This window comes from Symphalangus syndactylus, chromosome 9 (genome assembly GCF_028878055.3).
Source record: "Symphalangus syndactylus isolate Jambi chromosome 9, NHGRI_mSymSyn1-v2.1_pri, whole genome shotgun sequence".
Taxonomy (NCBI): Eukaryota; Metazoa; Chordata; class Mammalia; order Primates; family Hylobatidae; genus Symphalangus; species Symphalangus syndactylus.
In genome coordinates, this window is record NC_072431.2 from 17,766,389 (window position 1) to 17,793,388 (window position 27,000).

Consider the following 27,000-nt stretch of genomic DNA (forward strand, 5'->3'; position numbering starts at 1 on the left):
ATAATTAAACACTGTGTAGAATAAACGGAATCATTTTGAAATAACTGTCAACATTGCTGCAGTTTCAAAGTCCAACCACAGGTCTTTTTCCCATTAAATCATGTGATGCTGACCAGAATATCAAGATAAAGTACAACCTATACTGTGCTTCTAGGGCTTGGGCTTTAACTTTCACATAAAGGCCCATTAATGATGACCAGGAAGGACCCATGAGCCCAGCTTTAAAATGTATCAGAGTCATTCCTTTCTGTTGCATGCATCAGGTTGATAAAAGTCCACCAGTTTAAGCAGGACCCAGCTTAATACCTACTGAATTTGCTTAACTTCTGTTGGAGGTTCTCCAGCCTCAACAAAATGGAAGACGTTGACTGAACAGGAATCAAATTGATAGTCTTTTAATAGAACTTCCACTGAGTTCTGTGACCAAGCATGGCAGATTCTGCAGCAAACATTTAATGGTATCATGGTAACTAGGAATCAAACACCATAGCAACCAACCTGTGAGATACAATCATATATGAAGAGAATATAATTGGAGGAGTGTCTGGCTTCTGTGAATTTCTTTCTTCTTGTTGAAGATATGTTGGGAAGTATTAACTAGCTAGTAATATATAGATACAGACGGATCGCTGTGGAGTTACTAATGGTTATATCCGTTATACTGAAAACAAAATTCTTAGTTGGACTTTCAAGACAAAAAGTAGATCTGGACAAACTGATGAAAGAAGCATTTCATGAATTTCAAAAATATGAGATTCAACTAAAGGAAGTTGAAAAACAAGGTGAGATGACTTACTTTAACAACAGTGTCCCCACTACCCCAGAAAAGAGAGAGATCTATACAGCATATTTAACAAAGGTGTTGATTAATTTTCTGCTGGAAGGAGAAGCCAAGCCAAGCAATAATGATTTCTGTTTGGTTAGCTAGTGAAGCAAGTAGAAGAATCTCTTTTGAGGTATATTGTCTAGAATTGTGTGAAGTTTTATTCTTGAAGCTTAATCAAGGCAGCCATAAGTGATAGGACTGATCGTGCTTTTGAGGTATTTGCCACAACACTGGTGGAGTGATTGAATTTCTTCCATGTTATATCCAATCCAATGTTAAGAAATACCTTTATTCAAAGGTAAAAATTTTGATGGCCATGCGAACAACAATAATAATATTCACTGAAAGACACAAATAATTTATAAATGTAAAATTCATCTCTGCGTGGTTTATTTTTCTTTTTTTGAGACGGAGTTTCACTCTCGTCGTTCAGGCTAGAGTGCAATGGTGCCATCTTGGCTCACTGCAACCTCCACCTCCTGAGTTCAAGCGATTCTCCTGCCTCAGCCTCCCGAGTAGCTGGGATTACAGGTATGCACCGTCACGACCGGTTAATTTTTGTATTTTTAGTAGAGACAGGATTTCGCCATGTTGGCTAGGCTGGTCTGGAACGCCTGACCTCAGGTGATCCGCCTGCCTCAGCATCCCAAAGTACTGCCGATTACAGGAGTGAGCCACCGCACCCGACCGATCTCTGCATGTTTAATAACCTAATAGGGCATAAAATAAATTTGCTTTATGTGTCTGATCATTTGATATTGTCCCACAGATCACTGGGGCTGTTTTTGTTTTTAATTTTTATTCCTTCTGCTTCTCAGACTGGATAAATTCTATATTCAAGTTGGCTCTTTCTTCTGCTGTCACCAATCTTCTTTTAGCTCGTCCCAGAGATTTTTCTTTTCCATTTCAGATGCTATAGCTCTTTAGAGAATTTTCAATTCATTTTTAAAATAGCTTCCATTTCTCTGATAGAGTTCCCCAATTTGTTCAGTTATTGACATATTTTAATTTGTCTTCGAATATATATATATATATATACCTCTTTAAATGTACTTTTCTGCTAATTCCAAACCTGTAGATTTGTTTCTATTGACTGCATTCTCTTCTGATTTTGGAAATTATCTTCTATGTCTTCACATGCATAGTAATTTTTTATTTTAATCTGCCATTGTGAATAATACATTTTAGAGTATCTAGATTCCTCTGTTCTAGGATTTCCCTACCTTAGTCTTTCAGATATTCTTTCAGACCCTAACTCCATCCTCTGACACCTCAAATAAAAAACACTGGAGTTTTTTGCTTACCTTCTATTTGCCCTGTGCTGTGTGGTATGAGTATTGTCCTCAGTGGAATATCCTTGTAAGCTTAATTCTTACCCAGTGAGTAGTTCCATTAATGACTAGAAACTTCTTCAGTTTCTTTCTGCTTTTGACCACTTTGTGGTGCCTTCAAATAATTGTGTGTGTGTATTGTCCAGAGTTTATCATTGTTATCTGAAAAAGGCATAGTCAGATAATGTACTTTTTATCACTGGACTCAGAACACCTGAATATACACTTAAAACAAGCTTTTTGGGTTATTCTTATACACTCCAAAGTTTGAGAGCTGCTGTCTTAGATTAAACTTCCATGCTTACCTTTGTCTTTTGAGAAGTCATCTTCCTCACTACGAACAAGAATTTAAACTCTTCAGGTACATTAATCACACTCCCTTAAACCTAAAAGTAAAGTCATATAAACTTGGTAAATATACTCTTACCCACAGTGTTTTCCTTATTACTACATTTTCCTAAAAGGACTGGAAACCATTTGTTGAAAATTAGAGAAACATTGAATATAGTAGAAATAATACAGTGTGGTCCCATAACAATTAGTTGTTAGGTTTAAAATATGACACTCCTTAGGTAAAAATTTAATAATACCAAGGGCACCCTAGAAAACTCATAAAATGGTAACAAAGTTTGAGATTATACTTTGATAGAGTAATTTTTGTCCACATTAAAGTTTGACATCTACGGAGCTAGACAACGGAGTAATACAAAGAAACTCCCCAAGCAGATGAGTAGATATCTGAACTATCTTGCTGTCAAAATAACTATACAATTTCAAGATGTTGAATGGGGCATAGGTAGAGAATTCTTTAAAGGTCTGATTATTTAGGCAATGACTCCTTTTGTGGTTTGGCATATGACATGTTGACAATCAAAGCTTAGTTCTACTACTTACTAGCCATGTAATCTTCAGCAATTTATTTAACCTTTCTGGGCTTTGGTTTCCTCATCTATAAAAATAGGGAATATATTACCTCTCTCTTGTAATATGAATGCCAAAATGCCTGGAATGTATCTTGCCAGAAGGAAGGGTCCAGCCAAGACTATTCCTTTATCTAAGAGTGTTCCCCAAGCTTTGGTCTCAAAAGGCCCAGGCTAATGCATTTCTTACTATTGGTGTGAAATTCTATGTTCTCCTAAGACATAGTTTGTAAGACTTTAATGAATAACTTCAATTAAGCACAAGGTAACCTCTTAAAAACATACGCTGTAATTCTCTCCTTACATCCTCAAAAGAGTACATCTTCATGGATCATTTTAAAAAGTCTTAGGTAAGAAAAAATAACCATTTAATAATGGCAGTTATATCCTGGAAAGGGCTCAAAATTGGGATTATAGAACGTCTAACTCTGATATGTGCCGCTGCTCTGGAAGCATTTGGTGGAAGTTCCACAATTTCCATATACAGTGAGGATACAACGATGGAAAACGATCTTGTGTGCCATTTAGGCAGATGGGAAGCAGGGCTATAAAACTTCACTTACACAAGCTACTAAAAATTAATTTTCCATATCAGAGATTGGAGGGAGTTTGTGGAGACTGTTGAGGTAGAGGTGAAGCTCTCCCAGTGCTGCACACTTTTGTGCTGTCCCTGGAAACAATGTAAGCTAGAAAACAGTGGGACAACATCTTCAAAGTGCTGGGGGAAAAAAACCCAAAAACACTGTGAACCTATAATTCTATACCTAATGAAAATATCTTTGGAAAATGAGGATGAAATAAAGACAGGCAAAGCTGAAAGAATTAGTCACCATCAGGCCAGTACTATAAGAAATGCTGAAAAGAAATTCTTTGTAAGAAAATAATACTAGATGGAAGTATGGACCTACACAAAGGAGTGAAGAGCACCAGAAATAGTAACTATGTGTGAAATATAAAAGAATTTTTTTTACTATTTACATCTCTTTAAAAGATTACTGACTGTGTAAAACAAAAATAATAAACATTTACTGTGGATATATTTAGAAGTAAAATATAAGACAATAGCACAAAAACCAGAAGAGAAAAAAATGGAAGTGTGCAGTTGTAAGGATCTTCTATTATACATGAGGTGGTATAGTATAATTTGAAAGTAGATTGTGATGCTAAATTAAATCTCAAAGCAACCACTAAAATAACACATGAAAATGTTTTGCTAATATGCAAAAAAAGAGATGTAATGAAATTGCAGAAAACACTCAATCCCCCAAAAAAAGGCATAAAAAGAGGAAAAGGAAGACATAATTGAAGTCTCAAATAGAACACAAACAGCAAGATAGTATATTTAAACTCAACAGTATCAATAACCATATTAAATGAAACTGGTCTAAATAATCAGAAACAGACTTCAGAACATGGAATATTAGCAGAGATAAAAAGAGATCAATTCATAATGATAAAATATTGAATTCAAGAGGACATAACAATCCTAAGTGTTTATGAACCTAGTAACAGATCTTCAAAATACATGAAGCAAAAGCTGATAGAACTACAAGGAGAATAGTGAAACTCACAATTATAGTTGAAGATTTCAAAGCGTGTCTCTCAATAAGTAGACAGAATAACAATAAGGGCATGGAAGACTTGAATAACACTATGGAATAAGTTGACCGAATTGACATTTATACACACTCCACTCAACAACAGCAGGGCAAGCATTCCTTTCAAATGTGCATATACATCCACCAAGACAGATCATTTTCTGGGCCATTAAACAAGCCTCAATAAATTTGAAAGGATTCCTGTCATACAAAATACCTTGATCACAACAGAATCAAATTAGTAATCAATAGCAGCAAGATCTCTAGAAAACCACCATTTAGAAATTAAAGAACATAAGTCTCTATAACTCAAGAGTCAAAGAAGACATCAAAAGGGGAATTTGAACATGTTTTCACTGACTTGAAAATGAAAATGAAAACATAACCTATAAAAATGTGTGGGATGTAGCTAAAGTAGTGCTTAGAGGGAAATTCCGAGTACTAAATGCCTGTTTAAAAAAGAAGAAACGTCTCTGTGTGGACTGAATTGTGGCTTCTGGAAAGATAAGTCCACATTCTAATCACTAGAACCTTTGAAAATTACCTTATTTGGAAAAAGAGTCTTTGCAGATATAATTAAGAATCTTGAGATGAGATCACCCTGGATTATCTGAGTGGACCTTCAGTGTCATCACAGCATCTTTATAAGAGACAGACAAAGAGAAACACATACAAAGGAGAAGGCCATGTGGCAATGGAGACAGATTGGAGTAATGTGTCACAAGCCAATGAATGCCAAAAGCCTCCAGAAGCCGGAAGAAGCAAGGAACAGAATCTCTCCAGAGCCTCTGGAGAGAGTACAATCTGCAGACACCTTGATTTCAGACTTCTAGCTCCCATAACTGTGAGAGAATACATTCCTGATCTTTAAGCCTCTGAGTTTGTGGTAATTTGTTACAACAGCCACAGGAAGCTAGTGTAGCCTCAAATCAATGACCTCAGCTTATATGTTAAGAAACTAGAAAAAGAAGAGCAAATTAAACACAATGTTAGCAGAATAAAAGAAACAGAAATGAGACCAGAAATCATTGAAATGAAAAACAGAAAAACAAAATAGAAAATCAAGCTGGACACAGTAATTCACACCTGTAATCCCAGTGCTTTAGGAGGCTGAGGTGGGAGGATTGCTTGAGGCTAGAAGTTTGAGACCAGGCTGAACAACATAGTGAGACCCTGTCTCTACAAAAAAAAAAAAAAAATTAAAAAACTTGACTGTGCATGGTGGTGTGCACCTGTAGCCCCACCATTCAGGAGGCTGGGGAAGGAGGGTCTCTTGATCCCAGTAGTTCAAGGCTGCAGTGAGTTATGATCTGCTCACTGTACTCCAGTCTGGGTGACAAAGCAAGACTGCATCTCAAAACAAAACAAAACAAAACAACAACAAAAACACACAACTCCCTCTCACTCTCTCTCTCATTTATACTTTAATAAAGTTGTACAAAATGAAAAAAGTGAGAAGTTTAGAGTAGCTAAAAAGTAGGTTATGAGGGGGTAGGCAGGGAGGCAGGAAGAGATTAGTTTGGAGAGATAGGTTGGACTGTCCTGTGGACAGGATTGTGGACTAGACTGGGAGAGCCTAGGGTAGGAATAAGAGCTAGACGATTAGGTATTAGATGATGGATGGCCTCGGTTTAGGCAGTGAATGGAGAGAAGAACCGGTGAGGAAGAAGTGGGGCTGGATTTGGGAAACATCTAAGATGTGGAATGGAAAAGACTTTATGACCAGTTGGATGAGGGAGAGGAAAAGGTTGATATCGAGGTATTTGGCTTCAGAGCAGGTATTGAATTGTGTTCCCCTAAAATTCAGATGTTGAAGCCCTAACCCCCCCCCCCCCTCCAGTGTTACTCTCTCTGGAGATAGGATCTTTAGAAGGTATCTTAGTCCATTTGTGCTGATATAACAGAATAGCTGAGACTGGGTAGTTTAAAAACAACAGAAATTTATTTCTCACAGTTCTGGAGGCTCGGAAGTCCAAGGTCAAGATGCTGGTACCTGGTAAGGGCCTTGTAGGGAGGAACACTGTGTCCTCACAAGGGAGAAGAGCAAGACTGCAAACTTTGCTATGCAAAGACATATGGAGAAGGCGTCTCTCTGCAAGCCAGTAAGAGCACCCTCACCAGCAAATAAATCCTGCTAGGCTTTAATATTGGACGTTGCAGCCTCCAGAACTGTAAGAAAACCAATTTTCATAGTGTAAGCCACCCGGTCTGTGGTATTTTGTTATGGCAGACAGAACTGACTAGCACGGGAGCTTGGTGAAGGAGTGGGGTGGCAGAAATTGGGAGATGTTCATGCCATTCACCTAGATCAAGAACACAGGACAAGAAGCAAACTGGGACAGTGTAAGTTCAGATTTGGATATGTTAAGTTTGGCAGAAATTCACATAAGGAGGTAAACAACTGAAAATATAGATTGGAAGCTCTGAAGAGAGGTTGGCTAGAGGTATGGATTTAGGAGCCATCAACAACAGGTGGCAGCTGAAGCCACAGGGATGGGTATACAGTGCGGGATGGGAGTTCAACCCTGGTCTCTGAGAAGAAATGTCCAGAGATGGAGGAAGAGAACCATGATAGAGTGGTGACTCTGCAGCCAATGAGAGAATTTTAGGAAGGGGTGATTAACATTATCAAATGCCTCAGAGCACTGGGCACATTTCTAGGAACACGTCTAAATGTTTTTGAGATGGCTCTTAAAATCAAGGAGCTGGCCAGGCACGATGGCTCATGCCTGTAATTCCAACACTTTGGGAGACCGAGCAGGGAGGATTGCTTGAGCCTAGGAGTTTGAGGTGGCAGTGAGCTATGGTTACACCACTATACTCTGGCCTGGACAACAGAGAGAGACCTTGTCTAGGGGAAAAAAAAACAGAACAACAAAAAACAGAAAATAAGGAGCTTACGGTCTGCCCAAAAAGAACACAAACACATGGCAATTAGGAAATCATTCAGTTAGGATGAATTGCTTATTAATGTGACAGAAATGTGTAATAGAGATTCATCCATTTATTCTGCACGCATATATTGAGCTCCCACCCACTATGTGTCAGGCATTTAGTTGTCAGAAGAGGCAACTGGGTTTTTTAAGAGAAGGATAGGACTTAGTTGTGGGGCTGGAAAGAATGATTGATTTTTCTGGCTAAGTGAAAAAGAACAGCAGAGTAACATGGGCATATTGGCTGGGATGTGTTTGGGAGGGTGGAGAGGATCTGGTTTTGACCAGAGTCCAAAGAAGGGGGAATAATTTGGGAGAACGCCTGCCTGAGTGAGTTGGTGCCATAGATTGGAGAGCTGGAAGGCACCCACCGAGTTTAGCTAGTCCCAGAAGTTTTCCTACTCCAATATTTTCTAAGGGTTATGCTCCTACTGCTGCAACACAAGGGAGAACCCCCTTGTGTCAGGCTGTCAAGCTAATAGGGCCACTGCCTCCTCCAGAAAGGACATGCAGAAAGTACAAACTACTCCATTGGTCACCAAATATGCCTCCAAATGCCCTCTGACTTGGACAGGACATTCTCATAACGAGATTCCGAAGCAAAGTATAATTAAAAGAGGGCTTTAGGCATAAGAGCAGCTTCCAAGCCCTGATCTACACCTGGGCACTTTCAAATAGCAGCTGCAAGGAGACTGGGTGATTCAAAGAGTCAATCATAACTTATATTGGCTTTGGGTGGACCGATAGACAGCCTGACGTATGGTCGGGCGGACAGTTAGAATGAGCGAATGCGTGGATGACGTACTAGCAGTCTGACCACTACCAGTTTTACCTAGCCGGGAACTAGCAGCAAAGCTTCCCCGAGACCGCTCTAAAGCTGCCGTTCTCCAGACGGCCGCCGGAAGAGGGCGCTGCGGATCGCCTCGGTCTGCAACCTTCAGACCACAAGTCCTAGGCAGCGAGGGGGAATTCAGCCTCCCTCAAGTTCCAGAAAACCTTCGGCCTCGGAGACTCCCCCTCCACCCTTCCCTCATCCCCACCCCAATGGCCTGGGATCGGTACTGCGGCCACCGGAAACTGCCTGGGACCAGTGTTGGGGGTGTGGGGGAGACGGGCTGTGGTGAGAGGTCGGAGAGGAGGAAAGGAGCGGAGGAGGGAACCCCAGCGCTGCTGGCAAGCCCGCGGGAAACGCGAACACCCAAGGCCCACGGGCTCCACTGTTGGGACTGAGATTTGTTGGGGAACAGGGGGCAGAAAGAGCTATAGGTTTCGACTACCTGAGGCTGAATGAGGCTGCACAGGTCCTGGGGCGAAAACAGCCGCGCCGCCACAAGGATGCTTCCGGAATCTGCCCTTTAATTATCAGGAGCTGCTGCGAAACTTACCTTAGAGCCGCACGAGTCCTAGAGCGCCCCCGAGGGTGTCCCCGCCCCTTCCGACAGGGGCGTCTGGCGGATTCGCGGCGGAGCACGACAGCGCGGGCCTCGCGGGGTCGGCTGACCGCTTCAGGCCCGTGCTCCTGCCTCCCGTCTCAGTCTTGGTTTCCTCGCACTTCAAAGGGGGCTGCTGAGCTACCGCTGCTCTCTGCTTTGTAACTCGCTCCCCCAGGTTCCCTCCTATCCCAGGCCCCTTCCCGCCAGAGGGCGCCCCTGGAGTCGGTGGAGAAGGTAGGGGCTCTAAATACAAAAATTCAAGACGAGTTGAATCATGGCTTGAACTGCGTGACAGGAAAATAGGCAAGTTTGGAGACCACCGGTGTTAACTTCCAGTGGGGCTTGACCCGACAGAGGAGCAGATTCTTCAATACCAAAGGCCTGAGGGCCGGACTCTCTTCGGCGGACTCTGGCCCGCATAGACGCGCCCTCGCCTCCCATTCCCTCCGCAGAGCATGCATGTGAGGGAAAGGGAGAAGCAAAAGCCGAGCTCGGGTGTCTTGGCGCCCCACTCCCAGCCTGCACACAGGCCACGACTTGAGAAAAGCATTCCCAAAAGGAAAGTCCCCTCAAAGGCCCTAGACGGTCAAATCGGGAAAGGGAGCAGTAGAGGGATCCTTCCTGCAGCTGCGTCTGTGAAAGCCGCCTGTCTGCATGCCCCGGGCTCCCGCGGTCCCTCCCGAGGCTTTCGGTTCTGGTGCCCGAGAAAGCAGCGCAGAGGGGGCCCTGCGAGACCCCTCCAGAGAGAAATGAGCACCCGGAGGCATTCCTCGGATCTTGGGGTTGCGGAGCAGCGCCCCCCAGCGCCCAGTTACACTCCTGCCTTCCGCTCCCTGCGCCTGGTTGCCTCGATGGCACTCCCGAGCCCAGCTCAGCCCGGCTTAGAAGCCTGTGCCTAGCTGTGGGAGACTGCGGGAGCAACTGAGGGGCCCAAGTGCTTCTTGTTGAAGGTCAGAGGCCTAGAGTCACAGTTTCTCTAAATCCAAAACACAGAATCAGAAGGAATAACTCCTTCTATTAGCGACTTTTGTGATCTACAAACTCAGGCACATGATCTCATCCTGAATTGTTTGGATCCCTAGCACAAACCAAGCCAGTACACAGGGCAGGTTGTGACCATTTTTTACAGCTCAGGAGACAGGAGTTCGGAAGCTGTGTTTCCTTAGCGTTTCTCGAGGCACTGGGGGGTTCAAAGATAGATAAAACAGGGGCTCACCCTCAAGGAGGGTTTACTGGTTTACTCTGGTTGTGATAGGAGTGACTCCAGGGTGTGGCGGGAGCCCGCAAGAGCCGTACTGCACGGCTGGAAAGAGGCAAAGCCAGGGTTCAAACCTAGGACGGACTTCCACTCAAGGGCTCCTCTCACGACCTTGGAATGCTGAGAGATCAAGAAATGGTGCAAAAACCCACACACAGATCTCCATTACAACCCTCTATCTCGTTGGATCCTGCAGTCACATCTGTCAGAAAGTAACTACATATTATTTGGGTGATTTATTGTGAATGTGTAAGTTCCGTGTGAGTAGGAGCTGCATCTAGATTAAGTTTGAATTTTCAGGCCTTTCGTAGTCCCTGGCACAGAGCCCTAGCTGAATAAATACTGTCGAGTGAATCGAAAATTGCGATAAAACTTGGAGCAAAATAACACTACCAGGAGACAGAGTGGCTCAGCGCCCTAAAGAGCCGTGGAGGACCACAAAGGGAGTTAGAAAAAGCAGTTGGGGGGTGGGGCGGTGAGACAGGTGGTTCCTCCTCACAGTTCCACCCGGTCCAAGCTACAGACCCCAAATTAGCCTTCTTCTGTATGAGCCCTCTGTTCTTGTCTCGCAAAGTGACACTGGAGGGAGAGAAAGGAGTTTCCCTGCGGCCACGCTGGTGTAAGCAAAGGCTGATGGCGATTCCGAGCATCTAGGGCCGAGCCTGGGCCTGCGCCCCCTCGGATTCCTGGCGGAGCCGCAGCCACCAAAGCAGAGCGTGGTCGGAATTGAGGCAGCGACCGCGTGAGGCCGCGCCAGGGAAAGCTCCGCGAGGGGCCAGCTTTGGGCCCTGCCCTGACCTGACCGCTCCCCACTGTGCCCACTCCACCCGGGAGCAAGTTAGTTGCGGGACAAAGGAATACGCGCAGACTTCGCAAAGTGCAATCGGGGTTCTTCGTATTCATGGAAAACAAAATCACTGGTTTAGCCTGGGTCTGCCCTATTTAGGATGAGTCCAGGAAGCGGCGGAAAGAAAGGACGCTCTTCGGTCAGAGGGAGGTGTTTCGGGCCATGGCAGGGACTCTGGAGGCCTTTGCTTGGATAAGCTTGGAGATACAGATACCCTTCTCTTCCCCACAAGGTGCCTTAGTCTCCGGGCTTATTTTTGGCAGCGCAGTGGTACTGGAGAAGAAGGCAGAGCGGCGTGTTGAGAAGGGGCTAGGGTAGTAGAGGCGCTGGAGCCTAGGTGGCAGTGCGCTGCAAAGGCCCAGGCGAGGTGGATAGAGAGCTTGCTGGTGCGCGCGAGAAGCACGCCTGCAGGCCGAGGTTGAAGCGCCGTCCCAGTTGCGTCCCGGAGTGAAGCGGGAGTCTGCCCGCTCTAGCCACTTCGAGCTCCACTCCAGTTCAGCTCCCAGACTCGCCACTTGCTGCGCGGTTGTTGGGGAGGGGGTTCCTGGTCCAGAACGAGGCTTGGGAGGTGGGGGGTTTCCTCGAGAACTGCAGGCCCGGTTGCCCCGGGACTGTCAGAGCCGGAGGCCAGGGAGCTGCCAGCCACGTGAGCCTGTGGCCTGCTGAGAGTTTGAAAAACTGCCAAGGGACGAAGGCCCGGAAGACAGGTCCCAGGGGCTGTGGAAGATTCACCCAACTCATCCTTTTACTCAGGTCTTGGGACCTAAAGAGGGGGTGGGGATAGTCATGATAATAACTACCGCAATCTCCAGTGCTGGCACTGAGCTGAAAAACATTCAAAGCTTTCAAAGCATTTTGATGTGCTCCATCTTAGTTGAATCTCACAAAAACCTTGTGAAGATTGATCTCCATTTCTAAATGGCGTTGAGACGGGAAGAGATGTACAACATTCTACACTTGGTGTTTCTTAAACTTACAAACAACTATGAAATAATGGCAAGTGAGAGAAAGAAGCTGGGTGACTGGGAAACCCACCCCGCCTTCGCAATTAGACCCCATTCGGGACGCAGGCCCGGCCAGGTCGCGCCTGCAGACAAGGTCTGTATTCAGCGTTGCCAGTTCTCCTCTGTGGTTCGCTTAAGCCCCGCGTCGCCTCCCCTCCTTGCTTAGCCACCACAGTGATCAATGCTCTGTTCGTCGGGGCCTGAGAGCGCCCCCCAGAGAAGCCCCTGGGAAGGAAGGGCAAGGAACCGGGCTTCGCTCTGGTCTTTCGCAACACAAGCGGCGAGCGCGTCTCCCTGCGCAAACATAGGGTGGCCTCCCCAGCTCTGCCGTAGGGACCGCACAAAAACGCGGGCGCTGGTGGGAGGACGGAAGGTGTCCTGAGCTTTCTTTCCCCTGGTAAAGAAGGTAGGCGGTGAGAAAAGCGAATGTTAGTATAGAAGTTAGCTTTGTATTGAGGGAGTAAGAGCTCTCTTCAAGGAGAGGGCTGAAGTCTTTAAAAACAAATACAACTTTCTCTACTATAATTGCTATTAATAAAAAAGGGAGCCTGGATAATTAAGTAGCTCAAAACTGCCTGTTCGTCATGATCAGGAGCTCCCTCTCTACAAGGAGGGGAAAGAAAATGTGAAAACAAAAACTGAATTCAAGAAGCTCCTTGACCAGCGCGGGTGTCTTGGAGGCACCTGCCGGGCCCGGCCGGGGAGCGCTCCGCCCTCCCAGCCCCTGGCGCGGAAAGGAGGCTAAAACAGCTAAAGAGAAAGCAAAACAAAAATAATAATAAAAACGTTTAAAATCCAAGGACAGAAACCGGAATCGGTCTCAAAATCCGCACCATTCAGTGCTCCACTCGGTAGTCGACTCGGCTGCAGGCCCCGGCCTGGCCGGAGCAACGCGGGGGACACCCCCGATTCCGCTGGGGAGCGCAGCCCACAGCTCCCCCTCGCCAGGCGCCCAAGGACCCTCAAGGCGCGGGGCCCACACTTGAAGCCTGGGAACGCGCAGACAGGAAACCCACTTCCTCCTAAGCAGTTTCTTGCTCGTCGGATGAGAGGCGCCCAATTGAAGCAGAATGATCCTCATCTACTAATATCCAGCGTGGCCACAAAGCGACTGGCCATTTACGCCACCACTTTAAACAAAGATATTTGGTTATTCCCGGGAAGCAAGAGCACTTTTGCATGGCTGAGCGGCGGGCGGAGGCGAGCCTCGGCCCAGCCTCCCGCCCGCTGAGCTACCCGCACCTCGGCATTCGCCCCCTCCTGGCCAGCGCTCCAGCCGCCGGGGTTCAGGCTCAGTTCCGCCCGGCAACAGACAGACGGGCACTCACGCCGCTCCCTGCTCGCGCGCTCCCTGAAGCATCAGAGGGGAAAACAGCGTGGCTCTGGGCTCGGGTGCTGGGGCTGTGATGTCCTCGGAAAGTCAGCTCCAGCCCCAGATCCCCGCGTGTCTGGGAGATGGGCGAGGGTCGGGGACACCAGGTTTGTTCGAGGTGGGGCAACTTCAGTGACGGACCCTCCCGTGAGACCCCTTCCCATCCTCCCAGCTCTGGGGGCCAGTGCAGTGTTTGCTCGGCCGAGGGTGGGGGTGGGGAAAGACCTGGGGGGAGGCGTGTTGGCGGGGGTGGCCCACTGAAAAACCCCTGAGCTGCGGGGGCGGGTGGTGGCTCGGGGATCCGGGACAGCCTCCGGGAGGCAGTCGATCCTCTACTCAGCGCCCCCTCCGCCCGCTCGGATTCTCTCGGGTAGGGGGAAAGGGGGCGGGGAGCAGAGGTGTCCCTCTGACGGCGGCAGAAGAGAGGCAGACAGACTGACAGACACGTAGACCAACAGTGCGGCCCCAGGGTTCGTCCCCAGACTCGCTCGCTCATTTGTTGGCGACTGGGGCTCAGCGCAGCGAAGCCCGATGTGGTCCGGAGGCAGTGGGAAGGCGCGGGGCTGGGAGGCCGCGGCGGGAGGGAGGAGCAGCCCCGGCAGGCTCAGGTGAAACCCCCACCCTGTCCCTCAGCCCCCTCCTCCTAAAGACCTGTCCGTGCCCGGGGAACCCCGACCGAATTGGAAAGTGGTTCCACTTTGTAACTCTGCAAGTTGGTTGCAAAGCAGCATTCACCTTCCTTCCTCTCAACCATCTCTCCTCCTCTGTTACTCCCCCATCCCACCTCCTGCCCTCCCCGTTCTCGGTTCCCTCCTCCTTCCCCTCCCCTCCACCCCCTCCCCGCGCTCCGCTGGTACCCCACAAAAAATGGGGGTGGGGGTGTCCAAGGGAGGGGGGAAACGCTTTGGGTCTCGTCTCTGCCTCTCTCTCTCTCTCTTTGAGACCTTAAAATCCTGACAAGTGAAACTTAAAGGTGTTTACCTTGTCATCAGCATGTAAGCTAATTATCTCGGGCAAGATGTAGGCTTCTATTGTCTTGTTGCTTTAGCGCTTACGCCCCGCCTCTGGTGGCTGCCTAAAACCTGGCGCCGGGCTAAAACAAACGCGAGGCAGCCCCCGAGCCTCCACTCAAGCCAATTAAGGAGGACTCGGTCCACTCCGTTACGTGTACATCCAACAAGATCGGCGTTAAGGTAACACCAGAATATTTGGCAAAGGGAGAAAAAAAAAGCAGCGAGGCTTCGCCTTCCCCCTCTCCCTTTTTTTTCCTCCTCTTCCTTCCTCCTCCAGCCGCCGCCGAATCATGTCGATGAGTCCAAAGCACACGACTCCGTTCTCAGTGTCTGACATCTTGAGTCCCCTGGAGGAAAGCTACAAGAAAGTGGGCATGGAGGGCGGCGGCCTCGGGGCTCCGCTGGCGGCGTACAGGCAGGGCCAGGCGGCACCGCCGGCAGCGGCCATGCAGCAGCACGCCGTGGGGCACCACGGCGCCGTCACCGCCGCCTACCACATGACGGCGGCGGGGGTGCCCCAGCTCTCGCACTCCGCCGTGGGGGGCTACTGCAACGGCAACCTGGGCAACATGAGCGAGCTGCCGCCGTACCAGGACACCATGAGGAACAGCGCCTCTGGCCCCGGATGGTACGGCGCCAACCCAGACCCGCGCTTCCCCGCCAGTAAGTGAGGCCGCCCCACTGCGGGGCCGCGGGCTGAGCTCAGGAGGTGCGGCGAGAGCCGTCCAGAAGGCGCGGCGCCGGCAGGCTGCGCGCTGGGCATCAGGGAGGGCGGCCCGGCAGCGGCGCCAGGGACTTGGGTGCGGGAGCTGGGGATGCTTCCCCTTGCTCGGCTGGGGGTCCAAGAACAGGCACTTGGTAGTGCTGGGGTCCTGCGGTCAGATGCGGGTACTCGGCGTCTTCTAGGCGCGGTGGACTGGCAGCTCTGCTCGGCGCAGAAGACCTCGGGGAGCCGAGGGAAGCGACCCCGAGCTCAAGGAGCAGGGGCGAGCAGAGCGCGGAGAGGCTAGACCCGGCCAGGAGGGAGGCTGCCCTGTTGGGAGGCACTCGAGCCCCCGGCCCGGCCCTCTCTCCAGCGGAGTCTGGGCAGGTGGGAGGACTCGCAGTTCCAGAGGCGACTCTAAGGGGCCGAGCAGGCAAAGCATCTGGGGGCTCCAGCTTTTGGAAGTCAACACCCCCTCTCCTAACCTCTCCAAATTGGGGTCTACCGTCGGACCCCAGCTCCCGGCCTGAGCCCAGTTCGCCGCCTGTGGCCAGCTAATCCCATTGCTCTGACCCGGGCTTGGCATGAAAGGAGCAGAAGCGGCCTTTCCCCCACTGCGTCTTTTGGTTCGAAAGAGGGAACTGAGACTGAGGGAGGGCAGCCAGGGTTGAGGCTGTGAGCGCTCCAGTACAGCCCCCTCGACGGCACGGCCTAGGGCAGGCGCTGGCAGTTCCCCGCGGATGGGCCTCTTGGGCCCCAGCGCTAGGCTGCCTGGGTCAGGAGGGCGTCGTCGGGTTGGGGCGGGCCGGGCGGGCCAATGGCGCGGAAAACGGGTGGCCTGGCTCGGCCTGGCCCCGGCCGACGCTGTGCGTTTGTCGCTTACAGTCTCCCGCTTCATGGGCCCGGCGAGCGGCATGAACATGAGCGGCATGGGCGGCCTGGGCTCGCTGGGGGACGTGAGCAAGAACATGGCCCCGCTGCCAAGCGCGCCGCGCAGGAAGCGCCGGGTGCTCTTCTCGCAGGCGCAGGTGTACGAGCTGGAGCGACGCTTCAAGCAACAGAAGTACCTGTCGGCGCCGGAGCGCGAGCACCTGGCCAGCATGATCCACCTGACGCCCACGCAGGTCAAGATCTGGTTCCAGAACCACCGCTACAAAATGAAGCGCCAAGCCAAGGACAAGGCGGCGCAGCAGCAACTGCAGCAGGACAGCGGCGGCGGCGGGGGCGGCGGGGGCGCCGGGTGCCCGCAGCAGCAACAGGCTCAGCAGCAGTCGCCGCGACGTGTGGCGGTGCCGGTCCTGGTGAAAGACGGCAAACCGTGCCAGGCGGGTGCCCCAGCGCCGGGCGCCGCCAGCCTACAAGGCCACGCGCAGCAGCAGGCGCAGCAGCAGGCGCAGGCCGCGCAGGCGGCGGCAGCGGCCATCTCCGTGGGCAGCGGTGGCGCCGGCCTTGGCGCACACCCGGGCCACCAGCCAGGCAGCGCAGGCCAGTCTCCGGACCTGGCGCATCACGCCGCCAGCCCCGCGGCGCTGCAGGGCCAGGTATCCAGCCTGTCCCACCTGAACTCCTCGGGCTCGGACTACGGCACCATGTCCTGCTCCACCTTGCTATATGGTCGGACCTGGTGAGAGGACGCCGGGCCGGCCCTAGCCCAGCGCTCTGCCTCACCGCTTCCCTCCTGCCCGCCACACAGACCACCATCCACCGCTGCTCCACGCGCTTCGACTTTTCTTAAGAACCTGGCCGCGTTTAGACCAAGGAACAAAAAAACCACAAAGGCCAAACTGCTGAAGTCTTTCTTTTTTTTTTTTTCCCTAAAATTTGTGGGTTTTTTTTTTTTAAAAAAGAAAATAAAAACAACCAAGCGCATCCAATCTCTTAAGGAATCTTTAAGCAGAGAAGGGCATAAAACAGCTTTGGGGGTGTCTTTATTTTGGTGATTCAAATGGGTTTCCCACGCTAGGGCGGGGCACAGATTGGAGAGGGCTCTGTGCTGACATGGCTCTGGACTCTAAAGACCAAACTTCACTCTGGGCACACTCTACCAGCAAAGTGGACTCGCTTGTAAATACCAGGAATTTTTTTTTTTTTTTTTTGAAGGGAGGACGGGAGCTGGGGAGAGGAAAGAGTCTTCGACATAACCCACTTGTCACTGACACAAAGCAAGTGCCCCCTCCCCGGCACCCTCTGGCCGCCTAGGCTCAGCGGCGACCGCCCTCTGCGAAAATAGTTTGTTTAATGTGAACTTGTAGCTGTAAAACGCTGTCAAAAGTTGGACTAAATGCCTAGTTTTTAGTAATCTGTACATTTTGTTGTAAAAAGAAAAACCACTCCCAGTCCCCAGCCCTTCACATTTTTTTATGGGCATTGACAAATCTGTGTATATTATTTGGCAGTTTGGTATTTGCGGCGTCAGTCTTTTTCTGTTGTAACTTATGTAGATATTTGGCTTAAATATAGTTCCTAAGAAGCTTCTAATAAATTATACAAATTAAAAAGATTCTTTTTCTGATTAAACCCCTCCTTTTTGTTTGGTTTTGATTTGGCTTTAAATGGCTTTGAGGGCGGGGGCTTGGGAGGATCTTGTCTTTGGTCTGATGAGATTCAAATTGTTTGGGTTTGAGCTCAAAGGATTCTGAACCGGTTAAGGAGGTAAGGAGGCCAGGCCCAGCGTCCTTGCCCCACAGGAAGAGGGAGTTTTGTTCTGCCTCAGAAATTGTGTGGAAACGAATCTTGAGCAGTCCTGAGACTGCAGTGAAGGCCCGAAATACTAAACTACTTCCACCAAGAGGGAGAGGGAGAGAAGAAGAGAAAGAGACCAAAGAATTCATTTTCTGAGTCAAGCTTCTGTTGATAGGAGTCTCAGAACTGTCTAATGTGGTCTCACAAAGCTGAGCCAAAGTTTTAAAACAGTGAGAGAGGACACCCATTTTAAATAACTCTGAGTGAGTTATGGTTTTCAGTGAATGGATCACCTCCGTAGACTTGAACATTAAACCTTTATTTCTAATCGGTGGCTGAGCTCCTTCACAGAATTCGGTGGGAGGCTGTTTTCGAAAGTGAGGAAGTCATTCTGGGGTTTTGTTTCTGCCCTAAAACAGGGACCCCTCTAAGGGACCAACAGCAGACACCTCCAGCCCCTGCTGCTTTTGGCTCCTTTGGCCTCCAATGGGGTAACACTGGGTGACAGGCCTGAGGACATCCCAGGAAGGACTTTGGGAGCTGAGATTTCACTCTTTGTTGTACTGGTTTTTATCTCTGGGATCCTAAATTTTTGTAGTAATGAATCTTTCTCCTGTTTACAGTTCTTCACCTCCCAGCCACTACCTCCCACGCCAAGCAAAAATAAATAAATAAATAAAAAATAAATAAATCATTTTTGATTCCTTTCTTCCGAACTCTAATTTCCTGGTTTCCTCAGCGCTCAGTGTTTGTTTTGGGAGACCCATTAGGGATGAGAGGGAGGGGAGAAGGAATGGTTTCGAACACAGAAAAATTGTAGTCCCTGGATGGGCTGTAGCCCCTTCCAGGTCACCCTTGCCAAGGCAGCTGAGCGAGCTGCGGGCAGACGCCCCTCCCAGCACTTTCCTCTCGGCCTGGAAGTATTGGATTACGGGCAATTGACTCTTATTTCGCGTGTACTCACTTCTCGCCCAGGTTTTCAAATTTCTTTTTCTTCCTGCCTTCCCCTCTCTCATTTCGTTATTCGTCTGCATCTCTTCCCAATCCCTCTCTCCCGCTCCCCCACCAAGAGCTTGTGAGGAAAGCAGACTGGCTGGAGTCCTCGCTCCGGGGCCAGCGGTCTTCTTTGTTGACTTCCTGGAGCCTCCTCTGGCATGGTGCCTTAAGACTGGAGGCTAGGCCGGACTTTCTCCCTCAGAAACCTGGGCCTCACTGCTGAGACACAGTTTCTAACAGCCAGAGGGACTTGAAGATTCCCAAGAGGATGGTTGGGTCTAGTGAGGGTGCTGGTTGGAAGGCGGGGAAGGGAGATTTTAACAGGTCTCACATTTTGGAAAACAAACAAAACCCCATAAATTTGACCACTTGCGTTGGAATGGTCAGCTGTGGTTCCGGGACCGGGAGTGTAAGTGGCTAAGGCACCCAGCTCAGGCCGGCCGGGCAGGGGACATGGATACTGCAGCTGCTGTTTGGCTCTAGGTCCGGATCCCACGGAACTGGAGCTTCGCTTAACCTGCCCCAACCTAGCCCAAGCCCGGGCGGGGACCTGCCTGGCGGTGCCCGACTGTGGTTCGGGCGGCTGCCCAGCACCCCATTCTAGCCGGGAGCAAGCCTTTGGGAGTCACAATTTTAGTAGGCTGTGGTACCCTTGGCCTTATCATCTTTGCACTGGTTGGAGTTTCCATCAAATACATTCTTCTCCTCGCAGTCTAGAGTCGGCATAGTTTGAAGTCTGTTTACTTGTCCCGGGGAAAGGTGAACTCAGTCGGGTTTGCGGACCGAGACAAACAGGACCTCAGCTCCTTTCTCGCCATCAATCACGCTGGCTCCATCCGCTCCCGCTCCCGGCTGGGGGACTTGTCGCAGCTGAGGGAAGATACCTAGAACGCAATCTGAAGCGTTTCATTAGGGAAATAGGTGCGCGCTGGGAGCAGTGCAAGAGGGTTCCGCAACCTGGGGACACCCTCCGCCCCTACAGCACCGTCGGCTTCTGGAAAGCCGACCGTCCTCCTTTCCGGGAATCTCCTGCATCAACTCGTGCCCAATTTCTGGCCTCCCCTCTCGGAGAAATCAGCATTCTGAGGCATCAACTCGTGCCCAATTTCTGGCCTCCCCTCTCGGAGAAATCAGCATTCTGAGGATGCCCCTGGCGCTGAGGTGCTTGGAAGCTTCCGAGGTTTGGGAGCAAGTACAGTTCACCCCGAGATCACCGCGAAGCTTTGCCTCCGACAAAGTACCCTACCCATCCCTAGGCCCCAACGGCTGAGAGGAGTGGGAGAGATTTTGCACACTGCACCCCCCTTCCTCCTCTCCCCACCCCCACTTCGCCATGTAAACACGAGGACTTTCTCGAGAGCCTTGGAGAGCCGCTCTAGTGGCTTCGGGCCTTGAAACCCCAGGCTGGGCTTTTTTGATATTTAGCATCCCAAAGCGGCTCCCCACCCTGGCCCCAGCCTGGGAACTGGGAGCTGTGGGCAGGAGAGGAAGGAAAGCAGCTCTCTCAGCTAGCTAGGGGGTCAGGGACTGGGCCAAGCTCAGAAGCTGGGAGAAGAGCGAGACAGAGATGCTCTGAGCAGGGGAGACAGAGATCCCGGGCTGCTGCCGCTACCAACAAGGGTACACACTGCGGTCCTCAAGGCCAGGAGGCGGGTGGGGGCAGGGAATGCCTCAGCCGACAGGGCAGCGGCTCGGCCCTGCTGCTGGCCCGGTGGGAAGTAGCCTGGGGCCCCGCGACTGAAATCCGAGCCAGGTCCGGGCCGTCTCCGCTAGAAACGCTCTGGGCGCGCACTCCCGGAGACGCGGAGGCCCGGGCGCTCCAGACCAGCGTCCTTGTAGGAGGCTTCTTCCCGAAGCTTAGAGTTTGGCCTTTTCACAGGGAAAGACCAAAAGACTTGCTCGGGAGCCTTCTAAGGGATTTTAAATCTTCCTGGGCCAGGGCTAGGGAGCTCTAGTGACAGTGTCTTGGTCTGGCATCCAACTCTCCAATTTTGAGGCCGCAGGGAGGAATTCTCAGACTTTAGAGGCCGCACAGCCTTCAGCGCGGTCACCGCGTCCAGGCGTCAGTGAGGGGCTATCTCGAGGCGCGAGTGCACAAAAGGTAGCGCGAGTCTCTTCTCAGGCGATCCAGATAAGAGGAAATGACAGCCGGGTTTTCTGACTTCCAACTCATTAGGGACCAGGTAAGGTCAATGCTTTCTCTATTATGTCTTTATCTTAAAAGCGGGTCAATTTAAGATAAGGGAAAAAAAATCCAGGATCTGTGTGAACCGTGCTGATAAAGACTGACCCCTTTTCTGAACTAAAAGCAAGCCAGGCAGACATTCATTTTCTATAAACAAGAGAGTTGTGAGAAGCTGCCTTGAATTCTGATCATATGTCTCCAGACATCGCTCTCCCTTCCCTGCTCCCCACCCCCCAATTATTAGCGCGAGGAAGCAGAGTGAGTAGACGATTTTATTTGTGGAGAACTAGGAAGCCCATTGGGAGATGAGAATCTGAGATGATATGATTCTTAGGCATGGGTTACTGGCTTGTTTAGTTCAACTAAGACTTTCTTTTTGAATGGAAAGAAAGTGACAGACACGGGTGCTGGGAGGGAGGAGGCTGAATGTTTTCTCTGCTCGGCTAGATCCTGGTTAGGAGACGCCGGACACCATGTTCCTCTGGCTCTCCCTGCCTTCCTGGCTGACGCGTTCCTCCTTGTGCAGCTGTGTTTCTGAGACTTCAGGCCACCCTCTGTGGGGCCCAATTTGGTAGCTTACCTCAACTTGGAGCACAGAAAGTTTTCTGGTGCCCCTTTGGCCAGTTGCATCTAGAAGGAGTATCTTACTTTCAGTCGCCCTTTCTGGAAACTTTGTCCACCCAAGCTGAGGGAATTGGATATGGATGGGAGCAGATGAAAATAAGTTTTATTGAAGGGGGTCTGCATGTGCCCTTATCCTCACCTCATGTAGTTGTGTTTCTGAACTTTCTTTAATGAATCTCAAAGGAACGGAGAAAGAGCAGGTTCAGCAGCTTGGCAGCACAGCTTTTGCCTCAGCTGAAGCCACAGCTGAAGTGGCTGGCTGCATTTCTCTCTGATAGTGACCTAATGCCCAACTTGGTGGGCATCGAGGCATGATCCTGGGCTCCCGTGCCTCTCCTCGTTTGATAATATTTCCCGTTTGACCTCTGCTTCGTAAGCATTTATTACCATTGTTATTATGAGTTGTAGCAAAGTTTTGGAAAGGGTGAGATTTAAATTCATTTTCCTGTTTTATCTATTTTTGTTATTTGCAGGACCCTTCAACATAAATTGATCACTGTTAGTGTTCTGCCTGAAATATAAATAAAACATAACATAAATGTGGCAGGCAAAGGACTTGTTAAAGAAAACTCTTGCCTCCCACATAAAATCCACATCTGATTCTGCCTACTATGTGGTTGCACACAGATTTCTATGTATATATATATGTATATGTGTATAGAGGTATATATACACACGTATCTATCTTATACACATGTATATATACATGTGTATCTATCTTACACACATATATCTATTTTATAACATATTCAAAAAGAAAAACTGTAATATGGAATTCTCAGAGATTTTACAGAACCTGTTAGATGCAAGAACATTGAATAAATTCACTACCTCAATTAAGGTGTCTCATGAAACAGTTTCCAGACCAAAACCCTTTAGTTTTACCCACTTTAAGTCAGAATATTTATTTATTGTCATGTGAAACTCTGGATAACTAATTATGTTTTAAGGAATTTAAAAATTTGTTCCTAAAGAAATTGAACTTGGTGTCTGAGGCACAGCTGTGGATAAGACTTTTTGAGGCATTCTATAACAACAAAAAAAATTGTCCCTTGCCGAACTTATATTATCCATCTATAAAAACCATTGGTATAAATACTACTGCCCTGGGGCAACAACAGCAACAAATGAAAACTGTTCCTGCTCCGCATTTGTTGCAAACGTCCTCTTGATGTTAGACTTTAAGCCTTCACATAGTAGTGGAAATAAGAGTGCAGGTCTGAGTGTTGTCTGACAACAAGGAAAAAGACAAACTTTTTTTCTTCTCCCTTTTCCCCTCTATTTCACACGTTTCCGGAGAATCCGGTCTTTGATTGTTAGATCTTGCTGCTAGTAACAGCAGGCTGTCGGTGGAGTGTTAAACATTCTATTTCTAGAGTATTGGTGATCGTTGATCACTCATTTATATAAACTCAGAGATATCAGGCCACGAAGTATCTTTGGATATCCTTCCCCTGTCCCTGTGCTCTGGGTCCAGTCTATGGAAAATGACCCACAACAGGTTGGCGTCTACCTTGCCTAGCATTCTCCCTCCTAATGCTGCTGCTCTAAAAGTCCGAAGCTCTAGGAAAACAAGGCTTTATTTGGCCCGCGTGCTACTGATTTACCTGATCTCTCCAGCACACACGCGGCTGAGTGCGCGCGCGCAGAAGTAAACCTGGGAATTACCGTAATGACACGAAGAGGACCGAGAGCTAGTTCCTCTGAGCTGACTGCACGCTCTGCCACAACCCAGGAGACCCAGTCAGTGTCTAAGGAACTGGATATGCCTATGTGTAAAGTGAACCTCGCAAAGTTATGGTCCCAACAGACGCTTCCAGAGCATTAGGTCTCCAAACAGACTCGCAGCGACAGACTTCTAGAGGAGACTCAAGCCGCAGAGGATTAAATCTCTCTCTCTGCCTGGCCACTTGATGGTGCCTCAAGGTCTGCAAGGCCTGGGTTGGGACTAAGGGCCTGGGGGGCTGGGCAGTGACAGCTTCTTCCTTCCCTTCTGATTCTACTTCAGAAAGAATTGCAACTCTCAAACCACCGTGGTGCATACAGCACACATTCCTACCTCAAGCCACAGCAGACAGAAATTGTAGCTAGTTCATTACTACCCACTGACCTGGGAGTATTAACTGAAATGTCGATTACTGCTCCCTGGCAGCACTGTTCCCTGGCAGGACTCCTGAGCCTCGACCTGGGTGCAGTAAACTTTGGAAGTGCTGCATTGTATCATACCTACAACTTATGCAATAGGTAAAGCTCAGACATCTCTCTACACATCTACATAGTCCATTGGCTTCTTACTGAAATCAAACAGAAGAACTTTTTGGAAATATTTAACAAAAAGCCAACCCACTCATGGCCATCATTTAGCACTGGGTGGGGTAAAGAGAAAGAGAAACGCTTTGAGATATATGGTAGCATACAAACATGTTCACAGTTACCTTCCTGTATTAATCATTTTCTAACAATCACAATGCCACATCAACACAACTAGTTGTTGAAAATTCTCAACATGGCTAAATACTTAGATTGCATTGGTGGTGTGCCTGTGAAAGCTAGTTGGGGGTTGTGTATGTGGTTCTGCTCATTGGAAAGACAGAAGAGAGAAAGGGGGCTGGAAAGGAGACTGGGAGAAAACAGAAACAACTATTCCTGGTGAAAGTGTGTGGGCTTCCGAGGGCGGTTGCGGCAGCTGAGAAGTGCTGGTTATATATAGCTGGGTCACAGTGATGGGGAGGTGGGGGTGGTGGTGGATGACTGTGTCGTGTGCATGTGGTGTTTAGGGGGTGATCCTAGTGGGCAGGGCCTGGGAGGCGGCTGGGAGGTGGTGTGTGTACCATGTCTGAGCTTTGGGCCGGTAACACAATGGCAATGTAATTATCTGGCTGAAACACGCTCAAATGGCAAAAAGTTGCTAAATAGATCGACCTCCCAGAGAAGAGACAGAGCTGGTTACAGAGGTCTGCAGCCATCATCCTTTTTTCAATACATTTTAAACAAGAGGATCTAGCGAGTGATTCTGATTCAATACACATAATCAGTTTGCAAGTCTTATTTCCATTTGAAAACAGGGCCATTTGCAATCATAAGAGCCGGACACGCTGAAAGATACGGAGCGCATTCCGAGCAGATGATGGGTGACAGAATCTGTAGGCAAGCGCTAAATATTTTCTTCCAGCTTCAGACCTTGTGCATCAGTCTTCTGTCCCGAACTATTTTAAATGGAATATTCCTGTTGAATATATAATTTAATTGCTTAGAAAATGGAGACTCCATGGTTGGGAGGAAAAAACCGGCAAGAAAGGTGACAGAGAAACTATGCTGACTGTGCTTCTCCTCAGTACTGGTTAACAGTCATTTAACGAAGAGTCTACCCATTGGGTAGGAGACTTGATGGTAAAAATGAATTGGTTTTTAAGGGAACAATCGCCAGAAGGGGTTGCCGGGGCTAACATTCTCAGGCTGGAGCTGCGAAGCCCTGGCTGGGTGTGGCCGGGACTGGCGGGGAGTCTGCGGGGCCTTCAGGGAAGCCCAGGGACAGCTCCGCGGCCTCCCAACGACGCCGCCAAAGACCTGGGGGCCCCTCGCGGCCCAGCTGTTCCAAATTGGTTGCCAAGTGTCTAAACTAGAAGGCTGGGCACTTGAAATCTCGAGCTGTCTTCGGGTCTCTCGCTACGAAAGTTTGGTTTCTAGGACCAAGAGAAGCAGCTGTCCCAGGCCCGTCGTTTCCTGCCCGCAACCTCATCCTCCCCGCACCCCCCAGCTCTCAGTCTCCCCAGTCCCAGGCCTTACCCCGCCCACCCGCGGCCTCTCTCCCGACACCCAGCCGGCAGCCTCGCCCTCGGCCCCCGCCCGCCCCGCGTCTCCGCGTACCCAGGTCCCCGCGCCCCGCCCCGCCCCGCCCCTGCCCAGGCTCTCCCTCCCGTTCCCGCGCTGGGAGCTGCCTCGTCCGCGCGCCCCCTACGGACGCGGCCCCCAACCCCTCCTGGAGACCACACCGGCAAGTCTGGTGTGCGGAAGAGTAGAAACTTCCCGGGAATTTCGATCCCAGAATACACAAATATTAGTTCACTAGGTCACGACGATGATGTAAACTCTAACTTGCAGGGATTTTTAAAAAAGATCTTAACGCACAATCTTTCTTTGTACAAATAAACGAAACCAAACAAAGCCAACGAACTACTGCTGTTTCCCTGGTGAATTTTCTTAAGGAAAAGAGAGATTCCGTCTCTCCCCAGGTATCAACATCTAACGAATTTTCTAGGAGACTGAAACTCAACCTAATAATAGTATGTGCTTAATGCTGATTCCATTTTTATTTCAAAGGGGGGTAATTTATTAGTCTCCTCAAAGTGGTGCCTTGTAGGCAGGTGTTGTGTTTTTGGATATCCTTGTAAAGCGTTTTTGCGTCTGGGAAGATCTCAGGAGAACCAATAAATAAGGTGTGTGTATGTGGGGTGGGGGTGGAGGTGGGATTCTGTATAGCTCATGGTCCTGCTTGTTCAATTTCATGCAAAACTCATTCTAAAAGCCCCAGGGTTCTCTTTAATAGGGGCCAAATGGCAGGAACCCCAAAGATCTAAATATTTCATTCTTCCTCCCTGTACCTCCCTCACCTCGCCTTCCACCCCCAGCTATAAATTCTAGGTTCCCCTCCCCACCCCCCCTCTCTAGAACCCATCCTGTAGATAATTGAGAGTGGCCCAGAGGCACTAATCTGCCCTGGGGTGAGGTGGGGCTGGCAGTGGAGGTAAGGCCTTCCACAGGCTCCCTGGTTCCGCAAACTGGGAGGACAGAACTCCTACAACTGGCAGGAGGTGAGGGGGACGCTGGGACCCAGAGGATCTAGGCTGCCAGAGGAAAGGGAAACAGGCTCCTCTGACTGAGGACACAGACTCAGACCAGGCTTGGCTGGGTGGACAGGAATGTGGTGCCCAAGAGCAGCAGAGATCCAGGGCAGGAAGTTGCAGCCATCTGACAACCGCATAGAGATATATTGCCCACATGACTATTTCTAGAAGTGGTGGTTGATTTGTGCTGATCCCTTCACACCCTCCCGGATCCAGGATACACAGGGGCTTGCTAGCCCAAGTCTTCAGGTGCAATCCCAGTCAGGGAGAAGAAATTTCAGCCTGCCCTCCTCAGGGAGATCCCTCCTGCCTCCCAAGTGTAGGTGTGTGAGACCCTCATTAGGACCCCAAGATCATGTGCAGGAACATCAAGCATCTTATTCTTGTATTTACAACTTGGTGTGAGTTTATTATCTACTTTTCATCTGTTT

General features: G+C 49.5%; 1 protein-coding gene and 1 long non-coding RNA gene across 3 annotated transcripts in view; one reads left to right on the forward strand and one right to left on the reverse strand.

The window, feature by feature from the left end:
* LOC134737490 (uncharacterized) overlaps nucleotides 1–8,972 on the reverse strand; it is a 117,314-nt gene extending 108,342 nt beyond the window's left edge. Inside the window, exons 1-2 of the long non-coding RNA XR_010122459.1 lie at nucleotides 8,886–8,972; nucleotides 2,463–2,543 (exon numbers count right to left, since the gene is read on the reverse strand). This is a non-coding gene — a long non-coding RNA (uncharacterized lncRNA). The remainder of the gene's footprint in view (nucleotides 1–2,462; nucleotides 2,544–8,885) is intronic.
* A 4,414-nt stretch (nucleotides 8,973–13,386) lies between these two features.
* Nucleotides 13,387–17,755, forward strand: NKX2-1 (NK2 homeobox 1). Of its 2 annotated transcripts, none has more exons than XM_063645943.1 (3): nucleotides 13,387–13,629; nucleotides 14,813–15,198; nucleotides 16,124–17,751. In XM_063645943.1, exons 2-3 carry the CDS (start codon nucleotides 14,826–14,828, stop codon nucleotides 16,864–16,866), a joined length of 1,116 nt encoding a protein of 371 aa, XP_063502013.1. In that variant the 5' UTR covers nucleotides 13,387–13,629; nucleotides 14,813–14,825; the 3' UTR covers nucleotides 16,867–17,751. The 2 variants fall into 2 exon arrangements, with proteins under 2 accessions (XP_063502013.1, XP_055147479.1); XM_055291504.2 differs by lacking the exon at nucleotides 13,387–13,629 and adding an exon at nucleotides 13,822–14,130 and having other exon boundaries at nucleotides 16,124–17,755.
* Nucleotides 17,756–27,000: the final 9,245 nt, after the last annotated feature.

Excerpts from the sequence above, each read along its gene's own strand:
- NKX2-1 (XM_055291504.2), top strand. The coding sequence starts at position 14,054 with ATGTGGTCCGGAGGCAGTGGGAAGGCGCGGGGCTGGGAGGCCGCGGCG. Across the intron at positions 14,131-14,812 it reads AGCAGCCCCGGCAGGCTCAG|CCGCCGCCGAATCATGTCGA; the intron begins GTGAAACCCCCA and ends TTCCTCCTCCAG. Across the intron at positions 15,199-16,123 it reads AGACCCGCGCTTCCCCGCCA|TCTCCCGCTTCATGGGCCCG; the intron begins GTAAGTGAGGCC and ends TGTCGCTTACAG.